Source organism: Corythoichthys intestinalis, chromosome 21, assembly GCF_030265065.1.
Source record: "Corythoichthys intestinalis isolate RoL2023-P3 chromosome 21, ASM3026506v1, whole genome shotgun sequence".
Taxonomy (NCBI): domain Eukaryota; kingdom Metazoa; phylum Chordata; class Actinopteri; order Syngnathiformes; family Syngnathidae; genus Corythoichthys; species Corythoichthys intestinalis.
In genome coordinates this window covers 32217305-32236667 of record NC_080415.1, presented here as the reverse complement: position 1 = coordinate 32236667, position 19363 = coordinate 32217305, and the positions used below count along the sequence as shown (strand labels likewise).

At 39.7% G+C, this 19363-nt stretch overlaps 1 protein-coding gene across 3 annotated transcripts in view; it reads left to right on the top strand.

Annotated features, from left to right (window-relative positions):
• Positions 1-9032, top strand: part of svild (supervillin d) — a 91765-nt gene extending 82733 nt beyond the window's left edge. For all 3 annotated transcript variants that reach the window (XM_057825694.1, XM_057825691.1, XM_057825692.1), the window contains 9 exons: positions 884-1038; positions 1108-1210; positions 1542-1749; positions 1816-1949; positions 3284-3439; positions 3509-3652; positions 6560-6672; positions 6747-6896; positions 6958-9032. In XM_057825694.1, coding sequence (XP_057681677.1) covers positions 884-1038; positions 1108-1210; positions 1542-1749; positions 1816-1949; positions 3284-3439; positions 3509-3652; positions 6560-6672; positions 6747-6896; positions 6958-7044 — 1250 coding nt within the window. In that variant the 3' untranslated portion in view covers positions 7045-9032. The remainder of the gene's footprint in view (positions 1-883; positions 1039-1107; positions 1211-1541; positions 1750-1815; positions 1950-3283; positions 3440-3508; positions 3653-6559; positions 6673-6746; positions 6897-6957) is intronic.
• Positions 9033-19363: the final 10331 nt, after the last annotated feature.

Below are 19363 nucleotides of genomic sequence, written 5' to 3'. Positions count from 1 at the left end.
CTTGATGGAATGGAGTGGGAGGAGGAGGGAGGGAGGGAGGGAGTTACTGTTTGGAAGGAGAGTGTTAGCAGTTAGCGTAGACTCCAGCGCTGTGTCCCACACATGCTTTTGGTTGTTAATAAAAGTGCCCACAAAAAGCCATCCGACGCCTCTGGATTTTTGTATGCACGCCGCCACCTTTCTGGAGAGGAAATCAGGCGAACCGAAGACAAGCGACGACAACGAGCCAACTTGACTCGCCGGTCCACTTCTCACTACGGTGGGAAGCTGAAAGCACCGCCAATTACCAGTCGAGGGCGAATTGGTAACACGAGTTACCTTCCATAATGACTGTAGGTAACTCTTTTTCGGTCCCATAATAGCAAAAGTACACTCAATATGGTCCAAAATGTCTATTAAACACAAACCACGTCCGCACTCAACGAAAGGGAGGGGACGAACTGGGACGCCGTGGGCGTGCGTCAGCTTCTCGTGGCGCTGTTCGACCGCGTGGTTTCGTTCGTCCGCCGAAAACTAGTTCGTCAGCAGAGACTACATGCTCGCGAATTTAATGTTCTTGAGGCGAAAAGTTCGTGAGCTTAAGCGTTCGTGAGCTGAGGTATCACTGTATATAGATCATTAAAAAAAATAATAATAATAATTTATGCCGTTTGAGGCTCAGCTCAGGTATTTTAATTTTTCATGTTCCTTATCTGATTACTCGAATGTTGGAACTAACTAGTTCATTGATTAATCAACTACTAAAATAATCGATAGCTGCAGCCCTAAATTGTTGTATCGTCATATCGTGAGATCTTTAATATGTGACTTGTATCACAAATCGTATGGGGTACCCAACGGTTTCCAGCCTTAGTCATAAATGGATTATTTTGTGTTTGTATAGTTGGAAAACGCCAAAAACCAGGAGAGCTAAGTGCCGGCGTCGCGGGACGGGAAAGGACTGCTTGCTTCTTCTGGCAGGGCCTTCACTCCAGCGTCAGCGAGAAGGGAACGTCGGCGCTCAAGACGGTGGAGCTGGGCAGCTTCAGGGGCTCACAAGTGCGTGACGAAGTTCAAATATCGCAAAATGAATGGACGAATGAACGTATGAAATGTGCTCGATCACAGGTTTTGGTGAGTCAAGGGAAGGAACCTCCGTGTTTTCTACAACTTTTCCAAGGTGCTTTGATCATCCACAAGGGGAGTAGAGATGATTCCCTCAAAAATTCAGGTAAATGGGATATTGGCTGCCACTCACAGGAATAGATGTCCAATCCATTTGAACTGACAGGAGCTGGCAGAGATTGTCCAAACACTTCCTTGGTAATTGTGAGGCATTTTTGGGTCACTTTCTGTTAGTATGACTTAAATGAGCGGTGTTACAGTCTTGGGTTGGAAATGATTGGGCTTTTTTTTCCCAAAAATGTAGGTTTTCTGGGGAACTTGTCATTTTTTAATCGGAAAAATACAACCCAGTGTCGCGTGAATTTTTGGGAAATGGGTGCTAAATACAGGTGGTTATAGGTGACAAAGTACTGTTTTTTATTTTTTGCCTTGATCAGAGGGTTGGAAGTTGTTCTGCGTTCGTGGTGAATTGGAAGCGGAGGCCACGCTGCTGGAGGTGGAGTGTCAAGGCGCTAGCTTGCGCTCGCGGGGCGTCGTGGTGCTGCTACACGCCGGGGAGCGCCGTCTCTACGTGTGGAACGGCTGCAAAGCGCACCTCGGCGCCAGGCGGGTGGCCGAGAGGGCCGTGGAGCGACTCGTACGGGGGTAAGGGACTCTGCGGGCGCCTGCGCTTCTGTTCTGCGAACCGAACTTGTTTGGGTTCTCTTCAAGGTGTCCCGCTGAATTGGGTCTCGGCGCCGGCGATGACGTGAAAGTGGAGGAGGTGGCTGAAGGAAGCGAGCCAGAGGAATTCAAGAAGGTTCTGGGCTTGCGGGACAGGAAGTCGTATGACTGCATGCTTCAAGGTTCGTGCGTACTTAACTCATACACTGCCATTGATAGTGATAGACCGCCCATATCCATTTGGACTCAAAGTGCATTTATGAAAAAAGAACTAAAAATCGAAATCAAAGGTATATTTATTTGTTTCCTTCTTTTAATTGAATGTATTTGATATACCTATATCTAGAATTGGATACAGTTTTTTTTATTTTTTAACTAAGAACATTTTAAAGTATTATCAATAAAACAAGAATAAGATGAATATTTACTGTTAGCTCCTTGGCTGCTTCTTACGCAAGCCCTCTCAGCCTAGATGGATTGGAAATTTATCGCCATCAATGGCAGCCAGTAAATTTAAATTCAAAACTTGAGTTTTGTAATGTTTTCATGAGCAAATTTGCAGCTGGGGCGAGAATGAAAACTGGTATTTGGTATGGAGCAAAATTGATTTTGCCATGTGGCATTTTTTTTTTTTTTTTTTTTGCCATGTGGCAAAATTGATTCTGCCTTGTGGCATTTTTTTTTTTTTTTTTTTAAGTCACAACCACACATTTTTCTGCCATTCAAAATGAATCGAAAATTTGGACGTTAATAGCCGTCAATGGAATAGCCTTATTTGGGTGCCAGTTGAATGTCTTTGCGCTGTAAGTGTAAGGTCAAAAATCACAGCGACACATGTTTTTCTGCCATTTAATATGAATGGAAAATTTGGACGTGCATAGCCGTCAATGGCAAAGCCTGACTTGGGTGTCTGTTGAATGTCAATGCGCTGTTATGGAAAGTGTATGGTCAAAAATCACAGCCACACATGTTTTTCTGCCATTTAAAATGAATGGAAAATTTGGACGTGCATAGCCGTCAATGGCATGGACATGCATGGCCTGCAAAAATGCCATATACCAAAAAAAAAAAAAAAAAAATGCCGCATTCTGTACCAAAAAAATAATGCCATATACCAAAATCCATTTTAAAAAAATGCCACGTGACAAAATACATTTTGCCATGTGGCAAAAAATAATGCCACATGACAAAATACATGTTGCCATGTGGCAAAAAATAATGCCACATGACAAAATACATTTTTCCACGTGGCAAGAAAATTGCCACATGGCAAAATCAATTTTGCCATTTGGCAAAATCAATGCCACATGCCAAAATACACTTTGCCACATGGCCAAAAAAATGCCACATGACAAAATACATTTTGCCACATGGCAAAAAAAAATGCCACATGCCAAAATCAATTTTGTCATATGTCAAAATCAATTTTGCCACATACCAAATACCAATTCTCATGCTCGCTGTCTCTCCAAATTTGACCAAACCGTATTAAACCCATTCACTGACTGCTATTCAGACCCCGGCAAGTACAATTTCACGCCCCGGCTCTTCCGACTGAGTGCCAGTTCAGGCGTGTTCGAAGGAGAGGAGCATTTGTACCCCGCCAGGGTGACAGAGGGCGTCATGGCCATGCCATTCCTTCAGGACAACCTCTACTCGGCACAACAGCCCGGTAAACGCCACCGCCGTACATGCTCACATTCAAACGGGAACGGTTCGTCACGTTTGCCCCTCTTTCCAGCGCTGTTCCTGCTGGACAACCGCATGGAGGTATACCTGTGGCAGGGCTGGTGGCCGCAGGACGAGCAGTGCACGGGCTCGGCCAAGATGCGCTGGGACAACGAGAGGAAGTGCGCCATGGAAACAGCGCTGCAGTACTGTAAAGGTCGGCTCCCGACCTTTTTTAGACAGACCAAACATATTTTTTTAATTTACTTCTTGATGCCTGAATTAGTTTTTAACAAATCTACATAAAGTGCCCTCCGATTGACTGGCAACTAATTCAGGTTGTACTGCTTGTAGTTGGATGGGATGGGCTACGGCACCCCCATCCCACTGCGACCCTGGTGAGGATAATGAATAATAATACATAAAGTATTGGAGGAATACATAAAAGTACATGAAACTAGGATTACCGTATTTTCCTATAATGGTCTTTTGTTCCCTGGCCCCTGCAAGTCGGTTGACAGCCCTGATTTGACATAATATAAAACACGTAGCTTACCGTATTTTTCGGACTACAAGTCGCTCCTGAGTATAAGTCGATCCAGCCATAAAATGCCCAACGAAGAGAAAAAAAACATATACAAGACGCACCGGAGTATAAGTCGAATTTTTGGGGGAGATTTACTTGATAAAATCCAACACATAGAACAGACATGTCATCTTGAAAGGCAATTTAATATAAAAATACAATAGAGAACAACATGCTAAATAAATGTACAGTGTACAGTGCATGAACAACGAAATGTGAATATACTGTCCTACGCTACGACTCGGTCCTGGCCATACAGCCAACTCCCAAAAGACAATGCTGTACGTCCGTATAATTTGCTGAATCAATTTGATCCTCGATAGAAAACAGGTTCGCATCAACGTAAATAAACGATAATTAGGTACTATTAGTAATAAGTAACAGGTTAGCATGCGTTCGCTATCATTAGCACATCGTTCAAACAACCACACAACTGGCTCTAAGTGTCCGATCGCGGGTGGAAAACACACAACAACAACAGAAAAGATGATACACGCAGGCGTTGCCTCTGTAGAGATGATTTAAAAGCATAAACAATGAAAGTAGGTTCACAGCCGTCTATTCTCTCTCGCTAACTCGCCCACTCACTCACTCAGCGCTACGTAGCTGTCCGTCTTCTTCTGGCGTGTGAGCACTCTTTCTCACGTAAACAAGTGCGAGTGCGCCCTCACGTGGGCGTGAAAGCGCCACAAACTAAATGCATCCATTTCAAGATAAAAAAAGTCAATAATACAATTGAACATACACTGCCAAAGGCAGAACGCGAACGTGGCCATAGCTATAAAGAGATATTCAGATAACTATAGCATAAGAACATGCTAACAACTTTACAAAACCATCAGTGTCACTGCAAAACACCAAAATAACATGTGAAATTATATCATAATGTGTTAATAATTCCACACATAAGTCACTCCTGAGTATAAGTCGCACCCCCAGCCAAAATATGAAAAAAAACGCGACTTATAGTCCAAAAAATACGGTACTCACTTCTTCGTCCGTCCAATGGTCCCACAGTTGTGGGACTTGTTTTGCCCATTCTTCGCTGTGAACATAATCTTTTGGAAACCCAAAAGGCTCATTTTCCCTGGTGTAGCAACAAAAGTCTGCAGCACATTGGGCTGGCGTGACGTGAAAAATAAACAAATTAATTCGCAAAATCAGCTGAATCCGCAGTCCTTCTGCATACAATAGTATGACTGTATAGTAAAGATGATCTCATTCTGTCGTCACATCTGCCTTCTTCCTCAACCCCAGACTATTGCTAGAAGTCACTCATTTTCATGGCGAGGGATTCAAAAAGTTAAATATATCGGTCGCTTCCACACACATCCAAGCGTACCATTTCATTCATTAGCATAAAATACCGTGTGTGACATGAAATAAACATGCTTTCTTTTGTCATATGTAGGGATGGAAATTGATAGGATTTTTACGATTCCGATTCCATTATCGATATTGCTGAACGATTCGATTCTTTCACGATTCTCTTATTGATTCTAATTCGGGGAAACAGAAGAACAAACATTTTGATTGACGTCTAGTTTGTTTAATCAGAAGTCGTCCATGGCCATGACATTGACTGGATGAGTCTTTCCCCAAGGAATGCTTTAACAGGTTTAGCTCTGTGGCATGATGCATTGTCATCTTGGAAAATGACAAACATATTTTCAATTAAAGGGATAAGAAAACTGTCTAAAATTTGAATGTAAACTTGTGCATTTATTGAAGATTTAACCCCAGTGCCTTTGCCTGACATGCAGCCCAATATCATCAAGGACTGAGGAAATTTTGGATGTTTTCTTCAGGCAATCATCTATGTAAATCTCACTGGAACAGCACCAAACCAAAGTTCCAGCATCAACACCTTGTCCAATGCAGATTCTTGACTCTCAACTGTCCAATGCAGATTCTTGACTCTTGACAAGGTGATGATGCTGGAACTTTGGTGTGGTGCTCTTCCAGTGAGATTTACAAAGATTACCGTTAGTCGTAGCAACACAAAAATACCACCATTGGATGCGGAGGTATATACTTTTGTGTGAAATCAGTAGTCAGATTGGCCCCACGACCCACCAAATTTAAAATATTTCGAAAAAAAACACTGATTGGTGGACTACCGACCTAAATTAGTAATAAAATTGCTAATAAAATCATTTAGGATTTTTTTTCTTATAGAGTATTTCACGAGGAATACGATAGACCCATTAATAGACTTTTTGGAAAAAAATCATTTCTTTAAGTAGTGTCATGAATAATGACACGGCCTGTGAAACTCATTGCTAAAGCACTCTGCGACGACTCTCCAGATTATACTCAGTGAATGGTCCCTCTTTGAATAATCACGTAAACTTACTTGCTGAATCATACGTTGGTTTGAATCTATAAGAGAATTGTTAGATAAACTGCCAAATGATTCCATGGAATTGAAATGCTCGGAACCGGTTCTCGATTCTCATCCCTAGTCATATGCACTTTTAAAGATATCATTTTTGTATCAAATTCAAATCCTAAAGCTTGTGCCTTCTGTACTTATAGAAAAGAACTCTCGGCGCCCTCCTCAGGCTTATTTAATCACAGCAGGCTGTGAGCCGCTCACCTTTACTAACATCTTCCCTTACTGGAAAAAAGACCCCAGCCTTGCCGCTAAGGTAACCAATATTGACTTTTTCTCCTGCATAAACGGACATTTTAACACCCAATGCTTGCTCACGTTGACACCGAGGGCTCCAAGAACAAAGTGACCTTAGTGAAGGAGGTTCTGTCCGAGCTCAGCAAGTTGCAGTACTCCATCCAGGAGTTGACCGGCTCGCCCCTACCCGACGGTGTGGATCCTCTCCGCCTGGAGGATTATCTTTCTGACGCCGACTTCAAGGTAGAATCCTACGAAAATTTCATCTCCGACAATCTTGTAATGGTCTGTTTTTTTTTTCTAGAAACTTCTGGAAATGAGTCGGGTGGAGTTCAACGCGCTGCCCAACTGGAAACAGAAGAACCTGAAGAAAAATAAGGGGCTTTTTTAGAAAACAAAAGGACTCGAAAAGGTTTTTTTATTCCCAAAAAAAAAAAAAATCACCTCATTTTGTAAAACAAATGTACAATTTTGTATCATAGTCCTTTAGCCAATTGTAACTGTGCAATTTGTAATGAACTTTTTAGTGTTTTTTTTATATCGGAATGTATTTCAGGCCACTTTTTCAGCGCGCCGCACGACCCGCACACTAATTTTGAAATGTTTTAGTAGTTCCAAAAATTCACACAATGCAAGCCCTTTTTTATTTTTGACCCTAACAACATTCACACTTCCCACAAAACACCAATTTTTTTATTTATTTTTTACCAAAAAGCCCCATTTATGTCCAATTTTGAATGTTATACAAGCTATTTTTATCAGATTCACACAATTCAGACATTAAAAATTCACAAAATCAAGGCACACAAATGTTATCAGCCAGCTTTCATACTTATTACTGTCAAAATTTCCCAATTCATTTCCAACGCCATTTTCAACTCCAACAAAAAACATTTCCATTCACACCTATTGATATTCAACTCAGACCTGCAAAAAAATGTCCATTGATGGTCATTATTTATGACCAAAAAAACTGAAATTGCCCCAAAATCAACAGGAATTGACCAATAAACAGGACATGACCTAGAAATGCTGTAAAATCAACAGAAAATAATCCAAAATGTACAAGACCTGACCTCGTAATAACCCAAAATCAACAGGAAGTGACCTGTACGTATACCGAAACCAATAGGAAGCGACCGGCAAAGGCCCCAGAATAAACAGGAAGTGGCCAACCAACAGGAAGTGACCAATAAACAAGACGTGACCTAGAAATGCTATCAAATCAACAGAAAATGATCCAAACTGCACAAAAAGTGACCCTGAAATGAAATGACCCAAAAATCAACATGAAGTTACCTGTAATCAAAGTGACCAATAAACAGCACGTGACCCCATAGTGATCCTAAATATAAAACAGTGAACCCGAAATGACCTAAAATCAACAGGAAGTGACGCATAAACAGGACATTAACTGGAAATCCTGTAAAATCAACAGAAATTGATCCAAAATGTATAAAAAGTGACCCCGAAATGACCTAAAATCAACAGGAAATGACCAGTAATCAGGACATGACCTGAAAATGCTGTAAAGTAAACAAAAAATGATCCAAGATGTATCAAAAGTGACCCCAAAATGACTTCAAATTAACAGGAAATGACCAGTGAACAGGAAATGATCTGGAAATGCCGTAAAAATAAAAGAAAAGGATCCAAAATGTCCAAGAAGTGATTCCGAAAGGCCTCAAAATCAACAGAAGTACCTGTAATCAATAGGAAGTGACCTATTAGCAGGACGTAACCTGGAAATGCCATCAAATCAACAGAAAATGATCCAAAATGTACAAGAAGTGACCCTGAAATGACCCAAAATCAGCATGAAGTTACCTGTAATCAACAGCAAAGTGACTAATAAACAGCATGTGACCCCAAAATGATCCAAAATATAAAAAAGTGACCCCGAAATTACCTAAAATCAACAGGAAGTCACGTATAAACAGGACATTACCTGGAAATGCAGTAAAATCAACAGGAAATGATCTGGAAATGCCGTAAAATTAACAGAAAAGGATCCAAAATGTCCAAGAAGTGACTCCGAAAGGACTCAAAATCAACAGAAGTACCTGTAATCAATAGGAAGTGACTTATTAGCAGGACGTAACCTGGAAATGCCGTAAAATCGACAGAAAATGATCCAAAGTGTACAAGAAGTGACCCTGAAATGATCCAAAATCAACATGAAGTTACCTGTAATCAGAAGGAAAGTGACTAATAAACGGCACGTGACCCCAAAATGATCCAAAATATAAAAAAGTGACCCCGAAATGTCCTAAATTCAACAAGAAGTGACGTATAAACATAATGTGACCTGAAAATGCCATAAAATCATCAGAAAATGATCCAAAATGTATAAAAAGTGACCCCGAAATGACTTAAAATTAACAGGAAATTACCAGTAAACAGGGCATGATCTGGAAATGACGTAAAATCACCAGAAAAGGATCCAAAATGTCCAAGATGTGACCCCGAAATGACTCAAAATCAACAGAAGTACCTATAATCAATAGGAAGTGACCTGTAAACAGGACGTTAGCTGGAAATGCCGTAAAATCAACAGAAAATGATCCAAAATGTACAAGTGACCCCGAAATGATGCAAAAATTTTCCCAGAAATTGCATTGTCTTTGTATAACTGTCAATGTATTGTTATTTTTTGTGTACTGTAATTCTTTCTTGTTTCGTTCTATTTTAATTGGTCCTTTCGTCATCCTATATTTTGTTTTTGTCACTTGAGGCCTTGCAAATAGCAAACACAAAAAATGAGTTTCTATATTGTTTCACTTGGTGGTGACTAATAATCATGAGAAACCTAAACGCTTATTTAGGACCAAATCAGACCTTTATTTAACCTTGCCAACAGTGTTTTTGTAAAAGTATTCAATGTGGAAGTGAGCGCTTGAACTCATTGGCTGCCATTGACAGCAAAAGACGTCTAATCCATTCGCAGTGGGAGCCCTTTAACTTTAAATAGATTGGATCTCTACTCGTGATGGACCCGTTTAACAGAAGGATGATTGGACGTCTATTATCGTCAATGGGACTGAAAGAGTTTAAACATGTTGCATGACTTCCTAACTACTGTCTTGTTTGTATTAAAACATATTGATGGCAGTTTTTATTCTTTTTGGCACAAAAAAACAAACATGAATTAAATGTTTATGAAAAATAGTGTCGTAAATGAATTGTAATGTTCACTTTTGTCCACCAGGGGGTAATGTTCGGTCATCAATGGTCTAGTAGGCATACTGGAAGTTACTAAAACTTTTGTTTTCGTGGCGTATGGGAAACTTGAAAGGTTTTTTTATTATTATCACCAATTCTATCAAATGAAGGAATAACTTGCTTTCTTCCAGCATGCCGAGGAGAATAAATAATAATAAGAATCCTTTGCATTACAATAGGACTCTCGTACAGTGCTGGGGCCCTAATGATGGTAACCAGGAGTGTTCAACCAATCCCTTCAAGACCCAAGAGGGTCCTGGATTTCATTCCAACCAATAGTGCGCAGATGGTTTAACCAATGAATTTTCTGCTGAAACAAGCAGCACCTGACTGCAATCAACTAATCACGTTGGTGACAAGCTGTCCTTTTCATTTGTTGGAAGGAAATTCTAGACCTTATTGCCACCTTTATGGAATTGGTTTGGCATCAGTGTTCCAAATCTTCCTTTTGTATAAATCAGTGTGCCTTGCAATAGCGAACCGCACGAATGCTATTTTTAAACCGTGATGTCGCCATCGTAACGCGGAAGTGGGACATTATAGACGCGCCCTTGCATACAAACCATGTTATTTCTGAGTTTTCTCTCCGGTAATCTTTCGATACAAAGAACATGCTGATGAAACACTGCTGGTATGGAACTTGTAGAACCGACTCTAGACATTACGACATATGAAGGATGTTTTCTCCATACGTTTCCTGAAACCAAAAACTTGGAGGAAAATATGTGAAGAAAGGATCAACTTGCGCGGACGTCCAAAAGACAAGTTTAGCGCCAGCAAGGGGCCATGGTCCTTCAGATGACGAAAAGGTAAGCCATTTTGATATTTTTACTTATTTTTTAGCGTACTTATTTTTTAGCGTGGCATTTAGCCGAGCTGCTTCTGTCTGACAATGAATGACTTGAAAAAAATATGCTATCTGACTGTCACTGTTACCTTTTCTGCTGTAAAAAACACAACTTTAGTAAGAGGGAAGTGTAAATAAATTAAGATTTGTTATTATTAGGGCTGTCAAACTATTAATATTTTTAATCGAGTTAATTACAGCTTAAAAATTAATCATAATTAATCGCAATTCAAACCATCTATAAAATATGCCATATTTTTTGTAAAATATTGTTGGAATGAAAAGATAAGACACAAGACGGATACATACATTCAACATACGGTACATAAGTACTGTATTATAACAAAAAATCAACAAGATGCCATTAACATTATTAACATCCTCTTAAAGCAATCCATGCATAGAAAAACTTGTAGTTCTTAAAAGATAAATGTTAGTACAAGTTATATAATTTTTTTAATAAAACCCCTCTTAATGTTTTTGTTTTATTAAAATTTGTAAAATTTTCAATCAAAAGATAAACTAGTAGCTCGCCATTGATGTCATTACACCATGCTCACTCCCCAAACCCATAAAATAATTTGGACCAACAAAACAACAAAAAACAGATAACAAGTAACAAGCGGACATTACACTGCTGTCATTTTAATCTGAGCGGGGCGTGTGTGTTAATTGCGTCAAATATTTTAACTAGGGCTGTCAAAATTATCGCGATAACGGGCGGTAGTTAATTTTTTTAATTAATCACGTTAAAATATTTGACGCAATTAACGCACATGCCCTGCTCAGACAGATTTAAATGACAGTACAGTGAAATGCCCACATGTTAATTGTGTTTTATGGAGTTTTGCCGCCCTCTGCTGGCGCTTGGGTGCGACTGATTTTATAGGCTTCAGCACCCATGAGCATTGTGTAAGTAATTATTGACATCAACAATGGCGGGCGACGAGTTTATTTTTTAATTGAAATTTTTACAAATTTTATTAAAACGAAAACATTAAGAGGGGTTTTAATATAAAATTTCTATGACTTGTACTAACATTTATCTTTTAAGAACTACAAGTCTTTCTATCCATGGATCGCTTTAAGAGAATGTTAATAATGTTAATGCCATCTTGTTGATTTATTGTTATAATAAACAATTACAGTCCCTATGTACCGTATGTTGAATGTATATATCCATCTTGTCTTTCCATTCCAACAATAATTTACAGAAAAATATGGCATATTTTATAGATGGTTTGAATTGCGATTAATTGTGATTAATTTTTAAGCTGTAATTAACTCGATTAAACATTTTAATCGTTTGACAGCCCTAATTTTAACGTGATTAATTATAAAAATTATTTACTGCCCGTTAACGCGATCATTTTGACAGCCCTAGTTATTATTGAAAAATTTAAAAGTGGCTGTCTCCGAGTAGCATTTGCGATTGCCACACAAAAATAGCAATGTAAATTACCCCCAAGAACGGTCAGAGACGTAAGACAACCAGAGGATATAATATATAAGAAAGACTGGGCATATGATGGTAAAGAATGTCACTGTCAGTGTCGTAAGACAATGCACACAAGAAAAAGGTGTCGATAAAAAAGCGAACTCTGGATCAGGTCAGCTCTTTTTCAGCCCTCGACACTCAAGCCATATCCTTAACTGAACACTACTATGTTCTTCCACATCTTTACCAGTGAATTTGGCACCAGGAAGATCATTTTTGGACAGAATTGGTAGGTTTAGCTCTGTAAACATCTCGTTCGTACACTATTTCCATTCATTTACTATTGGGGACAAACGGGAGGTTGACCCACCTAACCACAATTGCTAACGTCATGAATATTAATGAGCAAAAGTGACGTTTTGCTAGCGGTACACCATTGTCTGGCAACCAATTCAGAGTGTACTGTACCCCTCCTACTAGCCAAAATTGGCTAGGATAGGGTCCAACAGCCCCGCTATACTCGTGCAGATTAAACTAGGGTGACCAAACGTCCTCTTTTGCCCGGACATGTCCACCTTTCACGTCGTGTCCTCGTCATCCGGCCGGGTTTTATAAATTCATGAAAATGTCCGGTTTTTATGATTTTTCACGGGACCAATTTGAAGAGAATCCCTCTGGCCGCTGGGGGGCAGCGCTTGCCTGCGTTGTCGTGGCTCCTACTAGTAGGGGCGGGAGAAGGAGTACAGTTTACCTTTTGTATTATGGGGCATTACCGCCATCTACTGGGTTGACGGTTTGGCAAGAAAACAGGCAGTTATAGACTACAATAAAGAGGAGTTTAAGAGATGTTTATAGTGCTCCGTACACCTTTCTGTAAGTTTATCTTCTGTTAATGTCGCTCATGTGTCTTCTGTTATATATTATACCATATATGGGTACCAAGAGATGCAGTATGTTGTATTAGTCTTGTATTAATTGTTCTGCGTTCGTGTATTTGGTTGAATGTTAGTATTATATTCTAAGAGGGAGCGCCTGCACAGTTGTTAAGTTTTTTTACGATAAATACGTATATAATGGCAACTGTTGACTTCTGTCGGAGTTTTGTACTGGCGTGATCTGTAAAATCCTGTTTGGTGTCGCATCGTTGTGCTACAGATGATTGTAAACTTGTATAGCAAAGTTTGATTTTGCCTCGTCTTCCGGTACTCGCTAATAGGGTAGCTATCAGTGAGCTAACTAAGCCGCACTAGGCATTATGGGAAACGTAGTTTTGAACTGCTCCGTTTGGAAACATGCCGGTTGAATAGTTTGTCAGTTTATATTAGTTATTGTTTGCGTGCAATCTAGAACATTAAATGTGAATAAAAATTGAGTGGGAATAACAATTTCTCAACGACAATTGTGGTGATAATAATTTATAAAAATGTTTTTGTGGCACAAGCCTATTGTGTGTCTGTATTGACTACTATATTTCCACAGGTCTGCATATTTTTTTTGTCATTATTTTTGCAGGTTTTTTTTTTTTGTTTGTTTGTTTGATCGTTTTTTAGTAAAAAACTTATTTGTATATAGTATATAATATATACTATATGGCTTTTTTTTTTTTTTTTTTTTCCTGTCCAGACGGAGGAGGCAAACTTTAGATATATTAAAGTGATATAGCCATCTTTGAGTGAACTTCGAGTAAAATTCAAGTATCTCGAGGCCGGGCAAAGTGTCCTCTTTTTTTGGAAATCAAAATATGGTCACCCTAGATTAAACGGCATGAAAGATGAATAACTTTAGCTAAAAAAAGACCTGAAAAATACAGCATTAGGATTGATATCATTGTTTTTGTTTTTTTACAGGGGTATTTATGCCAAAAGCTCATTAGCAAAATTCACATTGGCAGTCGTGTCTCTCCCAAAAGGTAGAAAATGCAGGTGGGCGGAGGTCAAGGCCGCGAATGAAAAACCACTGACTCATTTTGTTTGTGTTTGTTTTTATGTGCCGTGTAGGTGTTTCAACCGAGGAGAAGAAAGTTGAGCAGATGGAGGATGATAAACAGGCCGGAATGACGGATGAGAGGTGCGCTTTGAGGTTTCAATCAATCTGTCATCTGCAGGAAGTCGAGTTGATGCCGCGCGCGCGCGTGTGTGCGCGTTGACCCGTGCGGCTGCTCCACGCTTTTGCCAACGTGCTTGGCTTGGGAATTGGTACACCACTTTCATTAAGCGCGAGCGGTAAAGGTTGAAAATGGGACGCGCAGAGCAAATGTAGCATTAATGCTACATCACTTGCCATGTTTCACTATCAATGGCACCCAACGAGTTCGTGCCAGATTGTTTCGGTACTAAAGTAGAGGTTGCAAAGGTTGTTTAAAAACCTTGATTCTGTCAGACGTTTTCCCCCGAGCAAACTAATGGCTTGTCAAACAAAAAGCTCTTGTTATTAAGTAGTTGGAGTGTTTGGAGAAATGCTTTCAATGGCAAGAGCGATCAATAGTGAAAAAAAATAGATTTTTCTGGTAACTCACTCATGGGCTTGTAAGCTCCTTTATTTTCATTTGAATTTGACGATTCGGAACAACCTTGAGGTTGCTAAGAAACGGGGTTTAGATGTAATATTGCACATTGTCTTTGGATGAGATTTCAATCGAGGGAAAAGGAGACAAGTCTTTGAAAAGATGATCAGAACGTGTTTCTTTGTTTTAAACTCTGCTGGAAAGAAGCTTTGTGCTCAAGACCAAAATTAGGAAGTGCTAATATAAAGTCAAGATAAAGACTTTTGGAATCGTAGACCAACACTGAGATTGACGCAAGACGGAGACTGAAACAGGACTGAGACAGATAAAAGATTGAGAACGATACAAGAACAAGACTAAGACTGAAACAGGACCAATACTGAGACCCAAACAAGATTGAACATGTCAGAAACAAGTCCGAGACTAAGACCAAGGCAAGAAAGGGACTGAGACCAAGTTTGCGACTGAAAGAAGACCAGAAATTCCAACGACCCAGGCCGGCGGAACCCCGACAACCCGGCCAAAAGGCAAAACTCCGCGCGTTCACCTTAGTCTTAACTAAGGCTGCAGCCATCGATTATTTTAGTAGTCGATTATTCGATGAACTAGTTAGTTCGAATAATCGTATTAGGAACATGAAGAATTAAAATACCTGGGATTGGCCTCAAACTGTATTTAAAAAAATAAATAAATAAAAAAAATAAATGAGGATCTATGTACAACAAAAGAACAATTGACTAACTTACATAGCAAAAGTCCGCAAGCTTAAATGCTATTAAATGCTTTTTTTTTTTTTTTTTTTTTACAATGCTCTTCACAAATCGATCAAACACATATTTCCACAAAAAATGCATAATATACCTATAAACTAAATTATAAATGCATTTAAAAAACATTAGCCCAAACAAAAACTTAAGTTGGTCTTAACAGGGAGCTGTTAGATTCAGCCATGTCAAATGAGGCAGACCAGAGGGCAGTGTATCCACCCTAATACCCAATACAACTAAATGTAAATACTTTCAAAATACATTACAACGCCACTTTAATTAAACGAATACTCGAAGCAAAAAAATTCGAATATTTTTTTCTAATCGAATACTCGAGTTAATCGATTAATCGTTGCAGCACTAGTCTTAACCCCTTGTACTGACTCTAGTTTAAAAGCTGGAAAAAGGCTTCGAAATAAGAGTTGAAAATTGATTCCAAGTCGGCAGCAATCACAGAGCACAGAGAGACCCGGGCGAGGAGGCAAACTGGATCCAGTGTCAAGTCAACAAAAGATTCCCGAGAAAAATGACAACGATTAGTTAAAGATTGTCTTTTAAAGGGTTCTAGTGAGGCGGGCTGTTGTCCGGAAGAAGGGTGTGTTTGGGCATTGTTTAGGATAACTCTCTGTGTGGATTGGGCAGAAGGGTGTCTGGCGTTACTGTTGTCAGGACAATGAGAGTTGAGGATTTTGCCACCTCAGCGCCACGTGAGTGCTGAGTGTCAACTTCTCAGTCGCGGGTTCCTCATTATCAGATGTTCCTTTTGGCAAGACGAGATGTCCCGCCATTTGTTCTGGAATGTCCAGAATATCGGGATTTGGTTGTGCAGACGTGGGCTTGTAGATGTCTTGCCTATCACCTGCTTATCAGTGTCAATCTTGCTCAGTCAGCTGCATGACGCGTGCGTTGAGCTTCCGTGGTCAGAAGGTGTCCTGTATCTGTTCTGCCCTTATATGCCCGTTGTCTTAGCGCTGCAAATTCTAATCATTTCAGGTCCACCTGTTCATAATATCAAATAGAGTGGGGCAAATAAGTATTTAGTCAACCACAAATTGTGCAAGTTCTCCCACTTGAAAATAATAGAGAGGCCTGTAATTGTCAACATGGGTAAACCTCAACCATGAGAGACAGAATGTGGACAAAAAAAAACATTCTTTGATTTTTAAAGAATTTATTTGCAAATCGTAGTGGAAAACAAGTATTTGGTCAATACCAAAAGTTCATCTCAATACTTTGTTATGTACACTTTGTTGGCAATAATGGTGGCCAAATGTTTTCTGTAACTCTTCACAAGCTTTTCACACACTGTTGCTGGTATTTTGGCCCATTCCTCCATGCAGATCTCCTCTAGAGCAGTGATATTTTGGGGCTGTCGTTGGGCAACATGGACTTTCAACTCCCTCCACAGATTTTCTATGGGGTTGAGATCTGGAGACTGGCTAGGCCACTCCAGGACCTTGAAATGCTTCTTACGAAGCCACTCCTTTGTTGCCCTGGCTGTGTGTTTGGGATCATTGTCATGCTGAAAGACTCAGCCACGTCTCATCTTCACTGCCCTTGCTGATGGAAGGAGATTTTCACTCAAAATCTCTCGATACATGGCCCCATTCATTCTTTCATTTACACAGATCAGTCGTCCTGGTCCCTTTGCAGAAAAACAGCCCGAAAGCATGATGTTTCCACCCCCATGCTTCACAGTGGGTATGGTGTTCTTCGGATGCAATTCAGTATTCTTTCTCGTCCAAACACGAGAACCTGTGTTTCTACCAAAAACTTCTATTTTGGTTTCATCTGAACATAACAAATTCTTCCAGTCCTCTTCTGGATCATCCAAACGCTCTCTAGCAACCCACAGACGGGCCTGGACGTGTACTGGATTCAGCAGGGGGACACATCTGGCAGTGCAGGATTTGTTTCCCTGGCGGCGCATTGTGTTACTGATAGTAGCCCCTTTGTTACTGTGGTCCCAGCTCTCTGTAGGTCATTCACTAGGTCCCCCCGTGTGGTTCTGGGATTTTTACTCACCGTTCTTGTTATCATTTTGACGCCACGGGGTGAGATCTTGATTGGAGCCCCAGATCGAGGGAGATTATCAGTGGTCTTGTATGTCTTCCATTTTCTAATAATTGCTCCCACAGTTGATTTCTTTACACTAAGCGTTTTACCTATTGCAGATTCAGTCTTTCCAGCCTGGTACAGGTCTACAATTTTGTCTCTGGTGTCCTTCGACAGCTCTTTGGTCTTGGCCATAGTGGAGTTTGGAGTGTGACTGACTGAGGTTGTGGACAGGTGTCTTTTATACCGATAATAAGTTAAAACAGGTGCCATTACAGGTAACGAGTGGAGCCTCGTTAGACCTCGTAAGAAGTTGGACCTCTTTGACAGCCAGAAATCTTGCTTGTTTGTAGGTGACCAAATACTTATTTTCCACTCTAATTTGGAAATAAATTCTTTAAAAATCAAACAATGTGATTTTCTGTTTTTTTTTCCACATTCTGTCTCTCATGGTTGAGGTTTGCCCATGTTGACAATTACAGGCCTCTCTAATCTTTTTAAGTAGGAGGACTTGCACAATTAATGGTTGAATAAAGACTTATTTGCCCCACTGTATATTCTGCTTGTTTTTTATTAAACTATGATATAATCGCTATTTATTTTATATTGGGTTAGAGCAGACATGTCCAAAGTCCGGCCCGGGGGCCAAATGTGGCCCGTGGTCGGATTTCATCCAGCCCCCAGCCTCTGTCATAAAATCAATAACGTCTGGCCCGCACACACACTTAATAAATTGGTCAGCAGTACTGCTCCAAGCATATGAAGTAGCTTACACACTAAATGCTGCTCCTCATTTACCCACCAAAAGGGAGCAGCACTCTAAGCAACATTACCACATGTGACCCTTTACTCCCAATTTTCTAAAATGACTGCAACGGCTGGCGCTTCAAGGATAGGTGGAAACTGGGCTATTTCGTCACTAAAATACGCAACGACTGTGTCTGCCTCATTTGCAAAGAGACAGTCGCTGTTTTTAAAGAGTTCGATATACCAAACAAGACACGCTGACATGTACGACAACATTACAGGGTAGATATGTAGCGAGAAATTGAAGCAACTTGAAGCTAGTTTAATTTCACAGCAGCAGTATTTCGCAAGAGACCGAGAGTGGAAAGAGAACGCCACAAAGGCGAGTTGCAAAATTGTTGAAATTATTCATTTAAAAAAAATAAATAAATAAATAAAAAATAAAAAAAGTAGTGCTGCAACGATTACTCGATTAACTCGAGTATTCGATTAGAAAAAAATATTCAAACTAAATTTTGTTGCTTTGAGTATTCGTTTAATTAAAGTGGCATTGTAATGGTTGATTTTTAAACTGTTTGCATTTAATTTTACTGATGAGGGTGGATACAATGCCCTCTGGTCTGCCTCTTTTCACATGGCTGAATCCAACTGCTCCCTGTTAAGACCAACATAAGCTAAGTTTTTGTTTGAGCGAATGTTTTTTTTTAATGCATTTTTAATTTAGTTTGTAGGTATATTTAGCCGTTTTTTTTGTGGGAATATGTGTCTGAACCACTTGTTAAGAGCATTTTAAAAAAAATAAAAAAAACTTTAGCATTTTATAGCATTTAAGCTAGCAGACTTTTTCTATCCAAGTTAGCCAATTGTTTCTTTTGTTGTACACAGATCCTCATTTTTTTTTTAAATTATATCGTTTGAGGCTCAGCTCAGGTGTTTTAATTTTTTATGTTCCTTATCCGATTGCTCGATTACTCGAACTAACTAGTCCATTGATTTATTGACTACTAAAATATTCGATAGCTACAGCCCTATAATAAAGCAATGACACACAGAACGGCTTGCTAAAATTTGCTTAAATATATTGTTCTACGTAAAGAACGTCAGCCAAGGTCGGCCCCCCACATTTTTGCC